Consider the following 24868-nt stretch of genomic DNA (forward strand, 5'->3'; position numbering starts at 1 on the left):
TTTCTTGTATAGAATATAGTCAATGTTTGTAAAGATTTTAGTCAAGCAGTATGTAAGAAATGTTAAGTCCTTTGTACTGGAAACTTGCATTCTCCCAGTAAGGTAATATATTGTACTACGTTGCAAGCCCCTGAAGCAAATTTTTTATTAGTGCTTTTGTGAACAAGAAACAATTGACAAGTGGCTCTATCCCATCTCCCCCCTTCCCTCCGTCGCGATATAACCTTGAATGGTTGAAAACGACGTTAAACACCAAATAAAGAAAGAAAGAAAGGTATTTGGCTTGATGATAGCTTTCATGAAATAGGTTTGTTGAGGAATGTAATAAAGATGAAATCTACAAAACAGATGAGTTTGTTTTGTTTTAGTTAAGCATTCACTGAGTCTGTGTGTGTGTGCGTAAGTGAATGTGTGTCTTGTGTGTGTGAGAGAGGGATTGAGGGAAAGAAAAAGAGTGAAGGATATTGGGAGAGAGACAGGGAAAGAAGACAAGTCGCATGAAGCGAAATTGATACATGTATGTCAAGCGTTACGGGCAACAGCGCGTGTGTCCGAACAAAAATCAGAAACTTGCACACACTGAAATATAATGATTGTAGTTAGTTCATTTGTCCTGATGAAAGTCATCTAGCAAAATCGGGGATTGTGAGTAAGATACGTCAAAAACACAGCCGTATTCAAAAAGCAGACCGTTCACTCGATCTCTTTAAAACGCGTCCAACAAAAACAGCAACATTAACAAAGCAACAACAAAAACAACAGCAAAAGCAACAACAACACAACAAAAATGTTAACAACGAACAAAACATTTCTGGCATCTAAAAACTGTTCAATTAGTTGAATAAAGACCTCCAAAAATCTTTGAAAATCATGTTTTAAAAAAGAGGGAGTCGATCTCCCCAGTGCTATTCTGTATAAGACATTTGTTTAAAATACTGGTCTTCCAGAGTCAAATGAAATATGGTCACACAAAAATGAATATAATTCTGGATTTAAAAAAAAAAAATTTTCCTCAAGTAATAAAAACAGCTTTCAATACCAGATTGAGGTGGTTACAGTCTAGAATTCCGCACTGAATAAAAGCAACCAGGCGTATATTGTTGAACATGCAAAGCTCTTGCTTTGTTTATTTGGTACTATTTAGTGTTCATCTGCTTGCATCACGTTCTTCTGTCATTTTGACAGAAAAAAATTGACACATGAAGCTATCCAGGTGAAATTTTACTTTGTTGGAGTTTTTTTGTTATTTTGTTGTTGTTGAATGCTCGCTGTTTGTGCCTCTCCCTCTGGGTACCGAACTAGCACGCCGGCTCCTCCATCTCTCACAGCATCAGTGGCTGACCCATCAGTGTAGGCGTGGATCCGTCCGCGCTTCCTCAGAGTAGTGGTCTGCAATCATGGCCAGGGTAAGCGCCTTCTTACTGGTGTCACTCATGTCCCGTGATGTCACGCCTTTCACGGTTGTGTTGATCTCGAGGACCCTCTGGTTGGGCATGTTCCTGTGGCATCGAGCGGTAGAGTGCTTTCCGGCAGGTGGGGTAGGTACTGTCGCTTGAGGCTTCTGCTTTGGTGCACAAAGCTTGAGCGTTTCAGCCTGATCCTGATAGGTTTTTCCATTCTGCTGTTCATTGGGTGCTTTGGTAGGCTTTTGTACTTCTCTGCTTGAATGAGCGTCTTTGTGTCTCTTCGAGTGATCAAAGCCAGACCCCTGTCAGGGACGGGATCCTGATTTGGCCTAAATGGTCCGCTGGACCCTTTAAGCAACAGCTAGTTAACTAACTAACTAACTAACTGTCAGGGACTCCATGGTCTTGATTGGAGTTGACCTCATTGCTCTCGTCAGGATACGGAGTGCTTGATTCTGGACTTTGTCCAGGGCTTGCTGGTTGGATTTGCAAGCGCTTGACCAGGCTGGGGCTCCGTATTCAAGTTGGAGTCTCACCGTGCCTTCATACAGTGTCTTCAGGGTCTTCTCACTGGCACCCCAGTTTGTTCCAGCCAGCTTTCTCATGATTGCCAATTTGCGTCTGGCTTTACTTTCTGCTTTCTGGATCTGTGGTTTCCAGGTCAGTCGTTTGTCGAATGTGACACCGAGGTACGTTGGTTCGTCGTCATTCCTGAGTGGTGTGTCGCCAAGTTTGATGACTCCTGGCTTTCGCTTTGGGGACAAGGTGAAGAGTGTGGTCGTGGATTTCTCTAGAATGATCTTTACACACCAGTCGTCTGCCCAGGCTGCAACTGTTTGTCAGCTGCCAGCTAGCTGCACTTTGTATGAGAATGATTGTAAGATTTGTATCTGTGCAAAATTGGCTATACCCTCTTTGTCTCTTTCTCTGTGGCGTGTTCGTGTGTGTGTGCACGTGCCTCGTCAGAGTGGAACACACACACACACACACACACACACACACACACACACATACACACACACACAGATATATAAGACTCGGGGTAGAAGAAATATAAATAAGGTTGTGAGTATCACACACAAAAAGAGTCAGACAGTTTCGCAACTTTTATTATTCATTTGGAAAGAACACAAATGTGATAATTCTAAATCTAACGGAATGTTTATCCTAATTTTATGTTTTGATAATAAATATCATAACGCAGCGCTCCATAGAGTGCAAGCATCTGTACAATCAAAGAATAGATTTACATGTTCACATCCAAATAACATTCAATGTGATTGGAAAATCACACTTTTAAGAACTGTACCGCGCTGCCGCGTTTCGATATTTTTTTATTATATTATGTTATATATTTTATTATATATATTATACTAGATGAATACCCGCTTCGCCGGGTACGGCTGTGCCGGGAAGAAGTCGAGCCGAATACCTGGCTGCGCCGGGGATGCCGGGTGTACGCCGGCTTTGCCGGCGCACCGCACGGAGGAAGGGAGATAAACGCGGCTGAAAACACTGGAGAAGATAAGGAAGAGTTACTGGGAATGGATCCAGAGAAAAACCAAAATCGGTTCAGCGCTGCGTGTTAAAATATCTCATCGAGCAGGTTGTGTCCAGGGTGTACCTGAATATGGGCACCAAATTTGAAACAGATCCATCGAGAACCTTGGGCGTGCATCGCGGACACACACACACACACACACACACACACACACACACACACACACACACACACACACACACACACACACACACACACGTCGTATATATATATAGATTATATGTAATATATTTTTCTCACATATATTTTGAGCAGACCCTCTGGTACTTGAATCTGTGTTCACCTTTACTTGAAAAAAATGTACATTTAGTGTTCTGCATTCCACGTGACATACTGAGGTGCCACCAATGATCTATAAACTTCAATAATGTCTTGACACTTAGACTGATAGTTCGTACTGCTAAGGTAAATGAAGCATCTCCTGCTCAGTGAGAGTAAAAGGATAATTGTACTAAATTTATTTCGATGCTAAACTTATGAGTTGAGCCACTGCCCCAAACACTACTGTGAACAATACAAAAGAGACAGATGTACAGAGGATTACGCTAATTCGCAACATCAGAGTGTTAAGCAAGTTACATCATTTGTCAGAGTATTTTGTTGTAGCAAGATTATGTAAGATTGATTTGGTGAGGTAGTTAACTGTATTGTGCTGTGTGGGGAAATCGATAAGATGATTAGTGTGAGTGGGAGAACGAATAATGATTCTGATTTACAAAGATGATTTAGCAAAAGACAAGAAGAGTGAAAAGGTGGTCGAAAAAGAAGTTGAAAACGGTATTGTCCGCAAACAGAAACGGTGTTTTAATCATTGAGAACAACACAAGCCGTTTCAAACAATGGCATTTGAAGGTTTGCATCATGAGTTTTGGAAACGAGTTTTGAGAATGTGAGAAAGAAAAGTCCAAATTGAACACTTTTCAGCCGGTACAGAACCAACTTGTCTCTATCCCACCTGTAAAGAAAGGTCCAAATTGAACACTTTTCAGGTACAGAACCAACTTGTCTCTATCCCACCTGTAAAGAAAAGTCCAAATTGAACACTTTTCAGGTACAGAACCAACTTGTCTCTATCCCACCTGTAAAGAAAAGTCCAAATTGAACACTTTTCAGGTACAGAACCAACTTGTCTCTATCCCACCCGTAAAGAAAAGTCCAAATTGAACACTTTTCAGGTACAGAACCAACTTGTCTCTATCCCACCTGTAAAGAAAAGTCCAAATTGAACACTTTTCAGGTACAGAACCAACTTGTCTCTATCCCACATGTAAAGAAAAGTCCAAATTGAACACGTTTCAGGTACAGAACCAACTTGTCTCTATCCCACCTGTAAAGAAAAGTCCAAATTGAACACTTTTCAGGTACAAAACCAACTTGTCTCTATCCCACCTGTAAAGAAAAGTCCAAATTGAACACTTTTCAGGTACAGAACCAACTTGTCTCTATCCCACCTGTAAAGAAAAGTCCAAATTGAACACTTTTCAGGTACAGAACCAACTTGTCTCTATCCCACCTGTAAAGAAAAGTCCAAATTAAACACTTTTCAGGTACAGAACCAACTTGTCTCTATCCCACCTGTAAAGAAAAGTCCAAATTGAACACTTTTCAGGTACAGAACCAACTTGTCTCTATCCCACCTGTAAAGAAATGTCCAAATTGAACACTTTTCAGGTACAGAACCAACTTGTCTCTATCCCACCTGTAAAGAAAAGTCCAAATTGAACACTTTTCCAGTACAGAACCAACTTGTCTCTATCCCACCTGTAAAAAAAAAAGGCCAATACTAGTGTACCGTGTGATTCAGACTTCCAACGCCACATAAACTAGTATTGCACTGGTATTTTAGGAAAATAAAAGCCATTCCTCTGTAAATCATCTTTTAACGCACCTATGATCCGTCAAGGGATCTAGAGGGGAAAAGACGATTAAGATCATCCTTCAACTTTGACAGATGAAAACAGTTAACAGCCTGGCTGCGTTTTCACCGCGTGGGACTTTTTTGTTCGAAGACATTATTTCATTAGAGACACCTAGCTAGCTTTGTCCATCTGTGAAATTTAACCAACTGTTGCTAAGATTAGGAAAACCCCACCCCTACCGGTTTTTTCTTCTTCAAATCCACCTATTAGGCTACTTCCGCCAATGTTTTCTGAAAAATTATAAACGCTGACTTGGTGTTAACAAAACTTCGAAGTAAATGTGTAGCAAATGATTTGACGATTTTTTGATGCAGTTAGTTATAACATTAGCAACGCGTTTTGGGGGGCAAATGCTAATTGTGAATGTAGAACCTGGTTAAGTTCACTAACCTCAGGCACCCGATATCATTTCTACACCGTTACCTGTCACGAGTTGCACGTGCTTCGTGAAGTCCCGAAAATTATGTTCGAAGTGGATGAAGGATATTCGAATTGTTAGTTAGTTAGTTAGTTGTTGCTTTTTGGGTCCAGCGGACCATATTTTTATTTAAGAAAATTTGGCGAAACATCTTTTAAAAAAAGTATATAATGTCATTATGTATTTATTCAGTTGCTCAATGAGGTTGATAATTATTTACATATAACACTGGGGAATAGAAGAGCAAACAAGGCGAACGTTGTGCAGTATTGCATTTGCAACACACAAACAGACACACACACGCGCGCACAAACAGACACACACACGAACTTATACACTGCCAGTAACACAAACACACACACGTATACACATATATACTGACAGCTGTCAGACACACACCGCACTGACAAACACACACACACACGCACGCATACACTGTCACACACACACACACACACACAAACACACACACACACACAAACACACACACGCACGTACACACACACAAACACACACACACACACACCTGCACATGCACAAACAAACCGAGACATGAGCGCATACATCTTTTTGGCAAACCTTGAGGTGCATGTACGTGAAAAAAAATCGCTACTCACACAAGTAATGGTTTAATAAACATACAAATTACACTACTTCAGAAATTGTGAAAGAAACAATTGAAAGTCAGCAGAGACTTTCTTCCGAGATTTGTTAAAATCTCTTAGCAGAGAAAGAGAGAGAAATAAGTATCCCTTCACAGACAGCCTATTTATATATATATATATACTAGATGAATACCCGCTTCGCCGGGAAAAAGTCGAGCCGAATACCCTGCTACGCCGGGGACCCGGCTTTGCCGGGTGTACGCCGGCTTTGCCGGCGCACCGCACGAATAAAGGGAGATAAACGCGCAAAACACTGGAGAAGATAAGGAAGAGTAATACCCGGCTTCGCCGGGACAGTGACATTCTAAAAATAGTATAACGGGAATATGGATTGAGCGTTGTCGACAGTGACCTTCTAAAAATAGAAACGGGAATATGGATTGACGCCACACAAAGGAAGGGAGATAAACGCAAAACACTGGAGAAGATAAGGAAGAGTTACTGGGAATGGATCTGGGAAGATGAATAGAAAAACCAAAATCGGTTCAGCGCTGCGCGCTGAGAGCACGTGTTGAAAATTCTTATCGACCAGGTTGTGTCCGGGGTCTACCTGAATATGCCCACCAAATTTGAAGCAGATCCATCGAGAACTTTGGCCGTGCATCGCGAACACACACACACACACACACACACACACACACACACACACACACAAGTCGTATATATATATAGATATACACCATTACGGTCATATGTGTTTAATTTCTCCCGCCAGAATTGTCGATTCATTTCTCTGAAGTTTACATCACTGATACATCCATCCATAAAATGGTCACAAACGATTTGAGCAACAATTAAATGCACTAATCCTTCTTTCAGCGTTGACGAGATATCGACCAAAAACATCAAACATCAACATCAAAACTAATGAGGTAAGACGGAAAAGAATTACAAACAAAAACAGAAAGAGGAAAACAACGGTAAATAAAGAAACAACTACAATCTTCTTGTTCGTGAGACGCCCTTTTTGGCAGAGTATTTTCACAAAAAGTTCAGATTTTTAAACATTTACACAGGAGACACTATCACTAAAACGGAATGTGTGTGACTACAATATAAGCCTATAATACTTGCATAAAAAGGTTAATTTCTGTGAAAGTCAGCGAAATGTCATAGGGATTAAAACAACTTTTACTGTTTCTGACCCCAGAACATTAACAGAAGTACGATTACACTTTTAAATGAAAAGAAAAGGATCAAGTAAGTCCCAGTATATCTTCTTAGACAAACAACCTTCCCGTGTAATAAACAGTTCGATTCATACCTGTCCGGCCTTTTACATGGCATAAGATTATCCCTCCACTTGCTCACATACCTTCTTCCTCTTTGTTCATGGGCTGAAACTCCCACGTTCACTCATGTTTTAGCACGAGTGGATTTGTACGTGTATGACCGTTTTTACCCCGCCATTTAAGCAGCCATACATCGCTTTCGGAGGAAGCATGCTGGGTATTTTCGTGTTTCCATAACCCACCGAACTCTGACATGGATTACAGGATCTTTTCCGTGAGCATTTGGTCTTGTGCTTGCGTGTAGACCCTAAGGGGGATAAGACTAAAGCAGGTCTGCACATAAGTTGACCGGGGAGATCGGAAAAATCTCCACCTTCAACCCACCAGCCAGAAACATCAAAAAACGTTCAGCGGCTTCAAGGGGGCTTCGCCCTCTGGACCCCCACCAATTTGATTGAAAATTGAGGGTGTGACAGTGCCGCCTCAACTTTTACAAAAAGCCGGATATGACGTCATAAAAGACATTTATCGAAGAAATGAAAAAAAACGTCTGGGGATATCATATATACCCAGGAACTCTCATGTAAAATTTCATAAAGATCGGTCCAGTAGTTTACTCTGAATCGCTCTACACACACACACGCACAGACAGACAGACAGACAGACAGACAGACAGACAGACAGACAGACAGACAGACATACACACACACACACACACACACACACACATACACCACGACCCTCGTCTTGATTCCCCCTCTATGTTAAAACATTTAGTCAAAACTTGAATAAATGTAAAAAGGAGGGGGTCTTAAAAAATGGTAACACGTCACTTTAGCGCCAGCACTACAGCGCCATACCTTTCAGCGCCACCATTTCAGCGCGGCGTCTTTTCAGCACCGTATTTTTTAGCGCCGTACATTTCAGCACGGGGGGATGTCAGCGCCGTACACTTTAGCGCCGGGAGACTTCAGCGCCGTACATCTCAGCGCCGTGGTGGGGGAAAAGGAGGGAATGTCGGGGAAGGGGGTAAAACTATTAGCGTCAGAGAGAGAGAGAGAGAGAGAGAGAGAGAGAGAGATCACTTCATGAGTTACAGATCAGGTCTGAATGAGTGGTTTGAGTTATATTCAGAGAGAGAGACAGAGAGAGAGAGGTGTTATTGTGAGTGGTGTGATTGATATTCAGACGGAGTTGAGTTAAAATCGGGTTATTTTTCTGTTCATTACCCCTGACGTTCTTCTCTTGGAAACATGGCAGAGATTGCAGAGTCCTACCTAAGCATACGGAGAAAAGAAAAGTTTAGCTACAATGGCTACTCCTTGCGCTTCGATAAGAACAGTACAAAAGATCCAGAATTGTCTTTTTGGCGATGTGACAATGGTACATGTAAGGCCTGACTGCACCTGAGAGATCGGGCAGTGGTGCAGGAGGTGGGGGAGCACCTGTCCCACGCCCCAAACCAGCCTAAAATCGCGGCCGCAATTGCAGTTAGTCGCATGAAAGACCAGGCCCGCAATACAAGAGACAGTACGAGGCAAGTACTGGCTGACACGCAGGAAGGCCTTTCACAAACAACGATTATAAGTCTCCCTTCCAAGATATGTTTGGTTTGGACCATCCAGCGGCAGCGGCAAAAAGAACAACAGCACCCACGACTGCCAACCAACCTAGCAGACCTTGGCGACATCCCGCAAGATCGTAAGGTCTGCAGCTGCTGTGTCAACAAGGAGACTGGTTTGCTGATGGCACCTTTAAGACTGCCAAATCTACACAATTCATGTTCTTTACTTGGAACAGACAATTCCTGTAGCTTTTGCCCTGCTCCCAAACACGTCACGTGCCACGTACAACTGTCTTCTCCAAGCTTTGGAGGCACTCCGACCAGGACATGCACCCACATTGATGACATATTTTGAAAGTGCTGCCATCTCGGCATTCAGGGAAGCTTATCAGGGTTTAGAAGTCACCGGCTGTCATTTTCATTTGGCTCAAAACGTGTGGCGCCACATCCAGGGCAGTGGTCTCTCACATGACTACATACACGACGAAAACTTCGCAAAACTGATGCGCATGCTGCCAGGCTTGGCATACCTTCTTCCCTTGCACGTTGAACAGGCATTCGAAACTGTGTTCGATCCTGCATCTCCGGTGTATGATGCACGCGGGCAACCAATCTTCGACTATTTTGAGGACACGTATATTGGCAGACCTCGCCGTCATGGTCCTCGTCATCCGCCGACGTTCTCCATTGACATGTGGAACGTGCACGACCGCGTCCTCACTGATGCTGCCAAGTCCAACAACAGCTGTGAAGGGTGGCATCACGCCTTTCAGAACGTGGTCGGGGCGTGCTACCCCGATCTTTGGAGGCTGATAGAGGCCCTCAAGAAAGAACAGGCACTAGTCCAGGCGGACGTCACACGTCTACTGGGAGGCCAGGCTCCAGCGCCCAAAAGGCGCAAGTACAAAGACTTACAGAAACGGATAAAGACGATCGTTAGACAATACAATGACGGAGGTCGGGGGCTGCTTGAAACAATGGAAGGACTCGCCTTTGCTTTCATGTTCTAGTGTTGACGTCTTCAGAGACAATCTATTCAGTACGTCAGGAGACACGGTGTGATCTTGAACTGGCACCTCCAGCTATTCATTATGGGCACATTGCAATCGAATTCATTTAATGACATTTTACTGATTTTAGTGATTTAAATGGACATTTTAATTCATACGCTTTATTGAGAAATAAAGGTAAAGAATAGATTTTTGTGGGATTAACTCAATCAAGCCTATTAGTCACTCAGTTTTGCAGTTTCGCAGACACTTTTACACACACACACACACACACACACACAAACACACACACACACACACACACACAAACACACACACACACACACACACACACACACACACACACACACACACACACACACACACACACTCTCTCTCTCTCTCTCTCTCTCTGTCTTCCTCTAGCGCTATAATGTACAGCGCTACAATGTACGGCGCTAAAATGTCGCCACGCTGAAAGGTACGGTGCTGAAAAGTCCCAACGCTGAAGTGTACGGCGCTGAAGTATCCTCACGCTGAAGTGTATGGCGCTGAATTTCTGGTGCTGAAGTGCTGGCGCTGAAGTGACATGGAACCGGTAATGGGGGTAAATTTACAGAGGTTATATATGAATAGACTGTCTGAGAAAACAACGTCTTAAAAGGGAGGGAGTCTTAAATTGGGGGGGAGGGGGTCTTAAAAGGGGGGTTCCACTGTAACAAAAATACTATGCTGGTCACACTGATACAACATCTCCTGACACTATAATGAAATACTGGCGCTTAAATAGACTCACATTTTCTACTTGCTTGGAACGAGAAGAATTCAAGCAAAGTGAATTGAATCCCGTTATGATGATTGAGGACTTTTTGGCAAGACTCTTGGCAGGATTAAAACGCACCAGCACAAGTTATAGTTAGCCATTTGTTTACACATATGAGGATAACATGTTCTTACACTTGCAACTTTTTTCTGCAGTGTATTAATTGTTTTCACCTCAATGCACTCGGCGAAGAGTTTGACATGCATGCAGTATCACTTGAGCGTTGTCAATGATTCAATAGGAGAGAAAACACACATCTTGTCTTATGAAACATTATGTACTGACTACCAGAGTTGGCCCAGGGAGCCAGTATCAACAACCACTGAGAAAGGCGGGGACGTAGCTCAGTTGGTAGCGCGCTGGCTTTGTAGCCAGTTGGTCGCTATCAGCGTGGGTTCGATCCCCACGTTCGGCGAGAGATTTATTTCTCGGAGTCAACTTTGTGCAGACTCTCTTCGGTGTCCGAACACCCCCGTGTGCACACATGCGCACGAAAAAGATCCCACGTTCACAGCAAAAGTCTCAGGGCTTGGAAAACACGAAGACACGCATGCATCATCTCTCGTCTCCGATTATCATGATCGTATTTCGATACTTTGACGAGACAAACCCAATGCTGGTGTGTCGAAGAAGACAGCCACAGCGGGCTTGTTCGAATCAAAGTATCACACCATATCTTCAACGTATTACCAATACCTGTCCCAATAGAGACCAGTTGGTCTAAGAGGACGTTAAACCCTAATAGTCAGTCAGCCACTGAGAAAGTATTCAAAAATACTGTCACAATTGACTACCTGAGGTTCTTTAAAGTGCTCTCGGTGGTGCTCTGCTCTATATAACATTTGGTGGATAACTATAGTCAGAGCACAAATCTTCAGTCAGCATCGCCTTTTGCAAGAAGTATTTCCTTTTCCAAACAGTTCCAATCAATACAATGGGGGTTTTCCCAGACCAGTTGAAGTCTTTCATGAACACAGAGCGCTTTTCGAGATTACAGTCTTGACGATGTTCCCGTCGGACATCTAAACCATTACCCACAAGGCCACTACTTCAATTGGAGTAGGGCACAGGCTGCCGGTAGCCCATTATGAGAGATTTCCGCCTCTGGTATCGCTGGAATAGTTTCCGGATATTTCGGCGGAAGGTTTTGCTGCACAGCGTGAAGATAGTGACGTCGATCGCGTATGACGTCAGAGCAACGACGTCAACTATCATCAGCGTCAAAGAGTCGATGTAGTAGCTGCGCCAGCGGCCCGTCAGGGGCATGTCACTCTTGCTGACGAGGTCGTGATGCGCGCCGCCGTTCGTGCCCCCGCTGGTAGTAGGGTCGTCTCCCCTGTGTGCCACGAAGTACTGGCTGATGTGCACGGCAGCGTACACGATTTCGCAGACGGCGAGGTAGAGCGAGACGAAGGTGACGGAGAGGTTCATGTTGTGCTTGTTGGGCACCATGGCGTCGCTGAAGGCGTAGCTATTGCGGCGTTTGTGCTTCATGCGTCGCGCCACCAGCACGTTGAAGAGGATGACCAGCAGCAGGGGGCACAAGAAGAGTATGGCCAGCACCAGGATGGCGTAGGTCCACATGAACCCCTGTGACGTGGTGTGACGCAGGCCGCAGTGTCCGATGTCAGGCTGCACGTGCCAGATGAAGGCCTCCACCAGACTGGCGAAGAGGGAGAGCAGGGCCAGCAGCAGGATGGAGCGCACGGTACGCTTGTGTGTGATCAGCACCTCTGCTGCCAGCGGGTGACACAGCTCGATGTATCTGTAACAGCATGCAAAACATCATTAATGTGATGTCATATAGGGCCTATCTTTTAAAAAAAAATAAAAAAAATAGTCACCTATGAAGTTTTAATACAAAAGAGAGCACGTAGAGACAAGTCACCTGAACACAGACAATCGCCATTTTCCATGGCTGCACTTGTTTTGAAGTGATTAGTAGAGTTATCCTTGCGTTGTATCAAATGAACTGAACGTGACAGCACATAACTTAGGCTTAGACATGGGCCCCAGCTTAATGGATACGTCACATTTTAAAGTCAAATGCGTCATTGCAATCGTCTGTCATGTCGTTAACAACATCGCATGCCACGGAGATGCCAAAATACGAGCAACGATCCGCAAGCTTTTGTCTTCGTTAAACTGTGGCTCTAATTGAATCACAAAGTGATTGCGACTCAGATAAGCCCTACGTCTGCTCATTCGAAGTCAAATTAATTCAGCACAAACACACACAAAAACATTCTGCGCAGCCAGGCTGTTGCTTTTTGGTGATTTAAAAAACACATTGTATAATCAAGCCTTAACGGTTCTGAGGTTCCCCCGAAATCGGCGTATGGGCGTATGCTGCCTGAATGGCAGGGTAAAAACGGTCATACACGTAAAAACCCACTCATGCAAAAACATGAGTGAACGTGGGAGTTTCAGCCCATGAACGAAGAAGAAGAAGAAGAAGAAGGTTCTGAGGTGGTAGAACATGATCGTTTGCACAAAAAGGGATGTCGCTTTAAAATTAAATCGGGCAGGGCGGAGTCGGTTATACGGGTCGTTATCTCTCGTTATGCCGTTCCGTAAAAGTGTAAGTTGTAAATTGGATTTATATGTCACAACTTTTTATTGCGCGATATCTCAGAGAAACCTTGTCTGTACGAGGTAAACACCGTTTAAGATCGTGTACGTGTTGCATGCCTATGAACACCTGTCTTCCTGGCTCCCTCCCCTGACTGTCTGTCAGTAAGGGTACTGGTTGGTTGGTCGGGGTGACCTCTTGCACGCAGACTGTTCCATTCACACTATCTTACACACACACACACACACACACACACACACACACACACATTCCTTCCTAACCCCAAAAGTGGGTTCATAGCCGATAGTGCACTTGGACTACAACGGCACTGCGCGCAGTGCCTTTGTAGTGCGCTTGCACTACAACCGCACTGACTGCAGTATCCGCTCCGGCATGGACGAATTTGACACTAAAAAAGGCATAAAATTTGACCTATTTCGTAGCCTATAGGGGACGGAATTTTGACGGAAAGAATGTCATCATCTTGAATATGGCATTCTTTCCGTTAAAAAAAGTGTTTCCGAGATATTTGTGGAGTGACATTTTGGGGTCATTTCCCGCTGTTTGCACCATGGAAAAAAAGTGGGTTTATGAAAATGAACCCACTTTTTTTCATGAACCCATTTGTGTCGAGTGTTTACAACAAAAAGAACCCATTTGTCACTTTTGGACCGCACACACACACACACACACACACACACACACACACACACACACGCACGTGTAGATAAACCCAATTTTTCTCTTTCACGGAACTATCCTACAGCCATCCTCTTTCTCTTTCTCTCTCATAATCACACACACACCTTACACACACACACACACACACACACACACACACAACACACACACTCTCTCTCTCTCTCTCTCTAGCTCTCTCTCTCTCTCCAAACCCTACCTTCCTTCCCGTATCCCTAATCTCCCCCCTCCCCCCTTCCCCCTCTCCCCACCCACCACCTCACACACCTTTCCACAGACAGCCCCAGCACGAGCAGAATAGCGAAGACCTGCACAGCGAGGAAGAGCACATGCAGCAGTTGACACAGGCCTGGCACGTGCACCGCGTGCACCGTCTCCAAGGGATGCATCACCAGCACCAGACTGTCCGCCACGCAGATGGCCTGGAAGTAGGTCACGGGCGAGGACCTCAGCCCGGACCGAGCCCACACCATCAGGGCGAACATGTTGCCCAGTAGACCCACGGCGTAGATCACCTGCACGACAGCAGACAAGACAATAAAGTGTGATACAATACATATTGCCCATAAGTAGACAAGACACGAAGACAATACAGTGTGATACAATACATATTGCCCATCAGTAGACAAGACAAGAAGACACTGAATACAGTGTGATACAATACATCTTGCCCATCAGTAGAAAAGACGAGAAGACAATACATTGTGATACAATACATATTGCCCATCAGTAGACAAGACAAGAAGGCACTGAATACAGTGTGATACAATACATATTGCCCATCAGTAGAAAAGACGAGAAGACAATACATTGTGATACAATACATATTGCCCATCAGTAGAAAAGACGAGAAGACAATACAGTGTGATACAAAACACGTTGCCAAGTAGACCCACGGTGTAGATCACATGCAAGAGAGTAGACAAGATACAAAAGAATACGATACATGTTGCATGTCCAGTATACCTACGCCATGCATCGCATCACAACAGAATAAATTCAACAAATGTAGCCTAGTGGACATACGGCGTAGATCACGGCGTGATAGTAAAAAAAAAAAAAAGAGTAAAAAAACCAACAATACAACACGTTCCCCAGTGGCCTTGTGGCATAGATCACCTGTTTGACGGTTGACATAATGCAATTCCGTTGAAATATTAGCTCTATATATGCATAGCATAGATCTGTCCGCACAGGCATGCGTGTACATACGTATTAAGAGCACAGCTGCAGAGACAATCGCACGAGAACACCAACAAGACAGACAGAAAGATGCTCAATCATACACATATTGCTACAGACGTGACACTGACCCTGTAAACATAGGTGAAATACATGCCGTAAGCTGGGTTGGACTCAGACAGTGCGACATCGCTCAAATTTCCATTAGTCAGCAAGTCGCTGACGTTGCACCCCGATGGCGTCATTCCCGCGTCATTGCACGCCATAGTGACGCCAAGTTGTTTGGGCCTCTTCTACGTCATGTTCGTAGAGCCCCTCTTGAAAGAACCCACTGATGAAAGAAGTGCGGTTTGAGGGTTGTGGTTGTCGATGGGTTTGCAGCTGCGTTGTCACATGTTGCGACTTAGAACATCTGTAGCTGCGCGCGGGACCAGGAGAGGCACGAAGGTTATCCTGCCAAAAGAATGAAAATCCATTCATTAATTTTGTATCACAGCGATATGTCCAGAATACGTCTTTTGGAGAGGGAGAACATACACCAACAACAACACACACAAAAAACCAAAAAACCAAAAAACAACAACAACAACAACAACAACAACAACAACAACAACAACAACAACAACAACAAAAACAAGCAAAACAAGCACACTTAAAACTTGCAAAAGCTCCGAGAAACAAAGGGATGTAAGCTGAGTGATCTGCCTCATTTAATAAGATTCTCATTTATTAGCAAAAGCTGTGTGGTGTACCGTTGACGACCAATGCTAAAACATTCTCGTTCAGTTCGTGACAACAGCGAGTCTCTGAATTTGAAGTAGAAAAAGTCTTGTCAACAGGCAGAACAAAGAGTAACAGAGTACTTTGCCAGGGTTATTCTTTTCATCAGTGTTGCAATCGGTTCCGAACGGGTTTGATGACCCCAGTAGGTTGTCTGTAGAGAGTTCTTTCTTGATCTATTTCTACACCCCCCCCCCCCCCCCCTCCTCTTCCATGTCGAGGTAGCCATCACGGAGGAGGGCAGAATGAGACAGAATGAGGAGAACAGATAATATCAACGAACAAAAACACGCCCGAGTATGTTCGGCCTGAATAAACAGCAGCAATCACGTCAGAAAGGTTCACGTTTACAGCTATTTTAGAATAAATATACTGCTAATAATGAGGTCCTGCGTTCACCGATGCCTTGATAACCCCAAGCTTGTGTTACAAGGCAACTTGAGTGACAAACGTATCAAATAAAACGGATGATACACCAGAAATGAAGCTTCTTCTTCTTCTTCTTCAGCGTTCCAGAATGTTCTGGTTACGTGTGAGCTCGTTTGCCTATTTGGGTTCCCCACACTATACTCTAGTATAGTCAGCTTCACTCCGCTTTCGTTGAGTAGGCATGCTGGGTATTTTCGTGTTTCCATAACCCACCGAACTCTGACATGGAGTACAGGATCTTTTCCGTGCGCACTTGGTCTTGTGCTTGCGTGTACACACGAAGGGGGTTAAGTCACTAGCAGGTCTGCACATACGTTGACCTGGGAGATCGGAAAAATCTCCACTCTTAATCCACCAGGCGGCAGCGACCGGGATTCGAACTCACGACCTCCCGATTAGGAGGCCGACGACCTCCCGATTAGGAGGCCGACGTCTTACCACCACGCCACTGCGCCCGTCAAAAATGAAGCGATTCCGTTCAAATCCGTTGCAGGGCACATCGTCTACGTGGTAATCAATACATTTAATTTAGTTTATACATATTTAGTTCCATCAAGAGATAGCCAGTGGGTTGGTCAGCGAAATCAGAAGCGTAGTGCTGTGGACATGCAAACCGACAGAGAATTTATTTTTATTTATTTTTTTATACATAAAAAGCAAATAAGCCTACAAAACCGCACCAGTCCAACCATATTCCGCGTACACAATCATTACTTCCATCCCCATTTTGAAATATCGCAACAACAGACTTCCAGATATATAACACGATCATATGTGTTCTCTGTTTGCATGTTTGTCCAGTCAGTGTCTTGTCCCCACATAAAGCATATTAACTCTACCTGTCCCAAGATAGGCCAAATGGTTCTAAGAGGACGTAAAAACTAATTATCATCATCGACAGAGAAACACAAGCCGTGAAGCTTTATTCACCTATATCTACCTGACACCTATTATACCGTTTCCACTTTCTGCTCTGACTTCCAAGACGAACCACATGCTTTTTTCCTTCATCCCAGAACCTCAATTTCTGTATCTGGTATCCGTCTCATATATAATATCATACTATCTTGCTACCGGTTAGAGAAAAAAGGATCAAATAGGATAACGACGAACTTGTGACCTCGTACGGCTTCAAATCCGTGCGGAAAAACTCAATGATGAGTCGCATGAAAGACCTGTGTGTCATGATTGAGTAAATATTGATTTGTGTTTTGTTCTTTGAATATGAGAGGGTCGTTCGGGACCCCTCCCCCCTCCCACCACCAACCACCACCACCACTCCCCCCTCCCCCTCCCCTGCCCCGTTTGGTCACCCCTAGAGTACCTGTGTCTTTGTCGTACTTCACAAAAGTCACGCAGGCTACATAAAAGGGGAAGCCAACGATGGATCGTAAATATTTCGTCTTTTCATCTGGACTGGTGCTTTGACATGTCCACATGAACCTTATCTGACCCCAATGAAATTGCGGTCATTTTTATGGACAACTTGACCGATGAAAATAACGTGGGGATCACGTCTCGGGAGATGTTTAATCATCGCATGTTGGAAGGAAGGGGGGGGGGGGGGGGGGGAGGTTGTGTGAATGATTACTTCATTAGTCACGAGAAAATAAATGTCGCCTAAAAACGCTGACAGTTCAAGACGCTGCAGAGCTCCCCAAACTTGCATCTCTGCGTCCTATACACATTAGGCCAAAAAAAATAATAGGTGTGGTTACGGTAACATAGCCAAAAAAAATAGGGTAGGTAGGTACGCAATCACTTTTTTTTTTTTTTTACTTTTTTTTCTAATTTGTACAAATTAAACCTACTTGACAGGGAAATAGGTGTGCGACTCGGGCGCTTTCACTTTCATTGCGTTTTTTGCACTCGGGTTTTTTTTTTTTTTTTTTTTTTTTTTGACAAATGTAATAAAAAGTTATAGGATCGGCCCCTAAAAATAGGGTAGGTCGGGTTACCGTAACCACACCTATTTTTTTTTAGGCCTTATTATAAACTTAAAAAAAAAAAAAAACACGTTCAAGAAATTCACGGAGGGGATCCCGCCACGCACTTACCCTGAAAAGAGCAGGTCATGGCACTCACTTCATACGTATCCGTTATCATGCGTACCGAACGGTACTATTTTCAGAAAATGTTCTGCAAGATTAGTCTGTACCGACGCAAGTTTACGAAGTTAATCTGACCGACATGACGAAGGCCTCCGAAAACTCCCCAAGAGTCGGCATTACATTGTCATTGACATGAGCGCCCCAAAGAGCATGCATGTGTCGGCGAGGATTACGCCTTCCGAAAGCAAGCACAAGTACGTAGCTCTTGGTTCTTGGACCCTCTCAAGTTCCACTGAAGGCGTACAAGACCCACCAAGACATTAAACCTGAGGGGGGGGGGGGGGGGGGGGGTCCCTCTAGGCGGATCGTCCATGGGGACCCTTTCTCTGTCAGAATACTAGTTTCGGGTTGTGGTTATAAATATGACCCTCCACCACAAAATGAATCGCATGTCACCTCGCGCGGTTCTGCGCTAGGCTTAATATAAGTCCGGGGAGTGTCTGGTAACAGTGTGAGGGTCACCTTAGTCACAGGCTTATAACTCAAACAGTTTTTGCTCTTTTCTAAAACGGGTTTCACCATTGGATAGAGCATAAAAAACTCTTTAAGAAAATGTAAAAATATGAACATCTTGCAAAGGTAACATGCGACTCATTTCGTGGTGGAGGGTCACATATACGCGTGTGGAGAAAATGTGAACAGATTCTGCATAATACCAAATGTATCGATTGAACACTGGATTTGCCTTCTTTGAGCCACGTGACGTCAGAGTCCGACAAAAAACCCTAAAAAATATGTAGGCGGCCAGCCGAGACTACTAAAAAGTGCATGTTTGTGTGCGTTCAATCGTACACAAAATAAGAGGAATTCTAACTAAAGTTGATCGATACATAACTTCTATTTATATTGTTTAACCAAAATATGACATTTCACTCAGATCTCGATCGACAGTCATTGTTCACCTCGATGGCGCGGTCGAGGAAGAACACTGACTGTCTTGATCTGTGTAAAATGTCACATTTTGGTCAAAAATACAAATGACGTATACGGTACCCTCCTTCCCGTGTAAACGATCATGTACACCACCACACATCTGTCCAGGCTTTTACATAGGACGACACCGTCCCTCCACTTACACACATAGCAAATGTCAATAACTGACCTCGCTGCTTCCTGTGCGAGTGTGGAATAATACTATTTTCTGCATTAATTTCATAGATTTTTTGTTATCAGTTTCATAGATTCACACAGGAGTCAGTAACAACATTATTTCAGTCTCTCTCTCTCTCTCTCTCTCTCTCTCTCTCTCTCTCTCTCTCTCTCTCTCTCTCTCTCTCTCTCTCTCTCTCTCTCTCTCTCTCTCTCTCTCAACGCGTGTTTACGAATTACGAGCGTGTGCATCACAGAAGAAAGTCAGTTATCCTGAACTAATTTTTGCCTAAGGTCTTGTGCTTATAAAGTCCCGACCCATGAACCAAATAAACAAAGTGTTGAGGTCGGCCGTATACCATAACCACACCTTCTGTCCTTTTGACTGGCGAGTCAAGAAACATCATTTGAGATTCGCATAACTGCCAGCATAGTAGGGGAAGGGCTCCTAATATGGACCGGCTCCTTATATGGACCACCTTCTGTTCTGACAAACTAACGGCGCTAGAGCGCTCAAAAAGTTTTATTCGCTGTATTCACCCTCTCTGGATAACTTGCACATGTCAAAACAGTTGCAGAAACAGAAATCTCAAAACCGTTAGGCTTTTTCTATTTTTTTCACTTTTGGTAGCGTTCACTCTAAATTTGCCGCCTAAAACGGACTCGTTTCTGTCCACAGCCAAAGCTTTTATCACACAAAAATGGCTATATATGACAGCTAAAACCGTATTTGTTACATTTTAGCAGTGTTGACCCCGAGTTTCTACTGCAAACAAAAAATAATATCAAAATCTCAAAGTATGAGCGAGTCCCCTAATATGGACCTCCTTCAACAAATCAAAGAAAATAAAAGCTAAAGGCTATTTTTCTTAATTCATTTAGAAGCTTGCTGGAAATAACCTATAACTAGCCCTCGAGATTTAAAAAAAATGCAACAAAAAGTCTTCTTTTCGTGGAAGTTGATAATTGCACTTATTTTTACTCTGTTTTTGATAAGCTTCTTTAGTTTTCTGGTGTGCTTCAAATAATGCTCTCATCAACCCGAAACAGATCAATCTAGAGCATATTTCAATTAGGCTGACTTGTACACTAAGTTGTATCATGTTATTTTGAAATATAGGGGACTTTTTACAGTGATTCGTGAAGGCCGCTTCACTGGTCCATATTAGGCGCCCAGGCTCCTAATATGGACCCTTTGTGATTTTTTCTGTATTTAATTTTTGCTGAATGTCTATCAAAGCTATTTCACTCTAATTAGGCCGAACGGTTAACCTAAGAGAGAAGGACTACCAAACACAAAATGAAACTTCTTCGCAAGAAAACAAGCTAGTTATCAGCATGAAACAAAAAGTGGTCCATATTAGGAGCCCTTCCCCTAATGTTGTCTTGATTGTATATTGTTGTATGCCTCGCAGGTAACCAGATACTGTCACTTAGGTTAATTGGCAGTCCGATCAAACAGGCAAAAACCAGCCATGCGCTAAACTGCAAACTACGCAGAACTGTTGAAAGAGCATATCGATCCTCTCTCTATACCCTTCAGCACTCCATGGAGGAAATGTGTCCTACAATCATCATCATGGAACTCAGGCATCACAGGCATACATCACAGAGACAACTCCCCATCACTCTCTTTGTCAGCCCGCAAACAAAAAGGGGCTACGAAAAACTGGAGCAGTTATGCCTTGCTTCAACGGTATGACGGCATATTGGTGCCAAAAGTATCAATTGCATTTAGAGCGCTTACCTCCCCTTGTTTATCAATTATCAGTGATAACTACAAAAACCACTCTGACTTTTGTTTATCCTTTTGGCTCTGTCCTTTCCACTTCTTCTTCTTCTTGTCGATCACACGTCTATACTGTTAGACCGGACAGCGAGACAAATGAGACTGTCTTCTCTAAGTCCTCCTTTCCTCCGTACAGCTGGCAGCGGAGGGGGGCTACAGTTGGCTAAGTCCTACTATTTACCAAGGCCCGAAGTGTCTGTGCGATATCAATAAATGGACTTTGTTCTATCGTCACCTTTATAATTGCAAAGTTCAGTTACATTTTAATCATCCCTTTTGGCGCTAGCACGCCGTCATACAAGGAACTTTCCAATCTGATTTATTACCAACCTCAGTGAACCAGTGACCCCGTAAAGAAATGCCACGCTCGACACCCAGGCACGTGACACACTGAAAAACGAACAACCTCTCCATCACACTAATGTTCTGTTGAATTAAAGGCACAGTAAGCCTCCCGTAAACCATCACAGAGCTCCCCGAGCGTCTACATACAGTACAAGCATACTTCCATTTGAACGCTCACCGAACGGGAACATCCTGGCTGCTTTCTAGCTGTCGAGCGTGAGAAATTTTCAAAGAATTTATTTTCGTGGACTTGGCCCTCAACAACAATGGCGCCTCGTTTTGGTGCTGGACGGCTGTTATGAATACCGGAATTCCCGCCCGGACAGTAAGCCTCCCGTAAACCATCACAGATACTGTCAGGCTTTTACACACAGTACAAACACCCTTCCATTTGAACGCTCACCAAACGGGAACATCCTAGGTGCCCTACGTAAAGAGCGAGCAATTTTTAAAGAATTAATTTTGCAGATTGTCTCGAACACTTTTTGGACCCATCCTGAACTCAGGTCAAACATGAGTTACTTCCCTTCGGGTCTCATTCTATCGATGTAAACTGGCGATAGCCGTGAATCGATGATTATCAAAATGTTTTTGGACCGTGGTGCGTTTTTGCGCTAGACCTAACTTTTAAAATCTAAATAATAAATTGACAGCTTGTTACACAAACATTCTTTAATCATAAAAGAATTCTTTTTTTCATCAGTACAATTCGACCGGCACGGTTGGCCTAGTGGTAAGGCGTCCGCCCAGTGATCGGGAGGTCGTGGGTTCGAACCCCGGCCGGGTCATACCTAAGACTTTAAAATTGGCAATCTAGTGGCTGCTCCGCCTGTCGTTTGGCATTATGGGGTTAGTGCTAGGACTGGTTGGTCCGGTGTCAGAATAATGTGACTGGGTGAGACATGAAGCCTGGGCTGCGACTTCTGTCTTGTATGTGGCGCACGTTATATGTCAAAGCAGCACCGCCCTGATATGGCCCTTCGTGGTCGGCTGGGCGTTAAGCAAAAAATTAATTAATTAAGTAAGTACAATTCGAAGTTGTGAAAGTTTGAAAAAAGAAAAGCCCGGAAGCAGGGTCACGCAAGGGTCGTAGCAGACGACGGTTTATCAGTGCATATCGCCGTTCCTCTCAACAGTCAAAAGCCATCGCTGGAGTTCTTGTGAACCACAGCCGTTTGTTTCGTGCATAAAAACGTGCTATTGTAAATAAGCTCACATCGAGTCGCATTCAAATGACTAACTGACGACTACATTGTGAAAAAGGAAAACTGGCTCAGGGGTAAGATAAACCACGCAAAAATAAATTCTTTGAAAATTGTTCGCTCTTTACGGAGGGCACCTAGGATGTTCTCAATCGGTGAGTGTTTAAATGAAAAGGTGTTTGTACTGTGTGTAAAAGCCTGACCGTATCTGTGATGGTTTACGGGAGGCTTACTGTGCCTTTAAGTTATGCCTTATTGGTCTCCTAAAGTCAGGCAGTGATTCTACGTATGATTAAGATTTATGTCAGTCTTCAGTCACAGTCAAGTTTGCTGTGCTTTGTGCTTGTCATCTCTCTAGCTGATCTTTGTTGGTGTGTGTAGGTGATATATTATATATTGCTACTTCTCTCGTTTTCTCTCCTGATCATCATCGGTGTCAGTTTGCAGTTAAAGTCAGTGTACCAGTATTCTGTGCTTGCCATCTCTGTCCGATCTTAACTAAGTTTGTTTCTCTGTGTGCGTACGTTATGTATCGTAATCAATTCATCTCTCTCCTTCATAATCATCAGTTGCGTCAGTTCGCAGTTAAAGTCAGTGGAGCAGTACAGTCTGTGCTTGTCATCCCTCTCCGATCTAGTTTGTTTCTCGGTGTGCGTACGTTATGCACTGCAATCAATTCATCTTACTCTCTTCTTGTCATTAGTTGCGTCATGTCAGTTTGCAGTTAAAATCGGCGTAGTATGCGAAGTGCAAGGCTCTTATAATCTCTCGCCGATCTTTACTTATGTAGGTATGTAGGTTAAGTATTGCACATTCGTTTATTCCTTCCTGATGGATTACGTCCTTAATACTAGGTGACTGCGCCTGTCGAAGTCATGGGGTGATTAGGTTTTTTTTCTTTGCGGAGCTGAGGATGTTTCAATGCTTGAGATCACTACAATTATTCCAGTACTTGAAATGGCTGAACATGTTCCAGTACTTGAAAACTCTGAACATGTTCCAGTACTTGAAAACTCTGAGCATGTTCCAGTACTTAAAAACGTGTTCCAGTACTTGAAAACTCTGAACACGTTCCAGTACTTGAAAACTCTGAACATGTTCCAATGCTTGGGAAAGCTAGCTAAAAGTGTTCCAGCGCTTGTAAAACAAGTTATTTTATATTTTATTTTTTCAACGGAACGAGTTTATATGTATCTATGGATGGAACAACCTGCATTCCTCTCTTTATTGTTCTTGTATTTTTTGTATTTTTGTGGTATTTTTTCACGTACCCCCATGGGGTTTCTTGAAATAAAATTTGACTTGACTTGACTTGACTTGGCTTGGCGTTCCATCATATTCATGACGATAGCAAAATACATTTGCGTCCACGAAACCAATAACCATTGATGAGATCAAAATGTCCTGGCTAAATTGTATCAGGAACAACATAAACACCGCGGCAATGAATTTCGCAGTGCGCTGCAAATGGACACGAATCTGCGACGGGAGAGGTCTGCTAATGATGGCTTTCATTATTCGCCATTTGTTTTCTAGTTGATTGCGTTTCCGACACGGAAACAGCGGTCAGAGGGAGATGCGAGAAATCAATGAGCAAGCAGAAGCAGGCAATTACGGACACTTCGCGTATCGCAGACCATAGAGGCAGAGTCCTGCCCGAGTAATACCCCCATTTCACACAACCGTTCTAGCTTCCGTTCCCAGCCGTCCTGAGGACGGCTGCCACAACAATGAGACGCTGCGCAAACGGCCGTTTTTGGCATCTTTGTGCAGCGTCTGACCGTACTGGCAGCCGTCCTCAGGACGGCTGAGAACGGTAGCTAGAACGGATGTGTGGAATGCGGGTATGACAACTCCGTGTGTGAGAGCGCTAGCGTTGCGTTACCATTGCGTTAAGTTCCATTAACGATCCATGAGTTCCGTTGCCGATGTGTTAAGGTTCCATTACCGTTCAATTGGAACGGGCGGGGATCCGGAATGGTTAAAATTTTGAACATGCAGCCCGAACTCACCCGTCCCAACCGTTCCTACCGTTCAAAGGAGTTCCGTTAACGTCCATTGGTGTTCCATTAAGGTCACCTCCCGATCCCTCC

At 43.8% G+C, this 24868-nt stretch overlaps 2 protein-coding genes across 2 annotated transcripts in view; one reads left to right on the forward strand and one right to left on the reverse strand.

Annotated features, from left to right (window-relative positions):
• Nucleotides 1-24868, forward strand: part of LOC138974345 (uncharacterized) — a 436114-nt gene that overhangs the window by 59451 nt on the left and 351795 nt on the right. The gene's annotated exons all lie outside the window — the stretch shown is intronic.
• The window catches only part of LOC138974260 (growth hormone secretagogue receptor type 1-like), a 39155-nt gene continuing 20923 nt past the window's right edge, over nt 6637-24868 (reverse strand). Inside the window, exons 2-4 of the mRNA XM_070346983.1 lie at nt 15162-15483; nt 14116-14363; nt 6637-12342 (exon numbers count right to left, since the gene is read on the reverse strand). Coding sequence (XP_070203084.1) covers nt 11628-12342; nt 14116-14363; nt 15162-15296 — 1098 coding nt within the window. The 5' untranslated portion in view covers nt 15297-15483 and the 3' untranslated portion in view covers nt 6637-11627. The remainder of the gene's footprint in view (nt 12343-14115; nt 14364-15161; nt 15484-24868) is intronic.

The sequence above is a fragment of the Littorina saxatilis genome, linkage group LG1 (assembly GCF_037325665.1).
Source record: "Littorina saxatilis isolate snail1 linkage group LG1, US_GU_Lsax_2.0, whole genome shotgun sequence".
In the NCBI taxonomy this organism is placed as follows: domain Eukaryota; kingdom Metazoa; phylum Mollusca; class Gastropoda; order Littorinimorpha; family Littorinidae; genus Littorina; species Littorina saxatilis.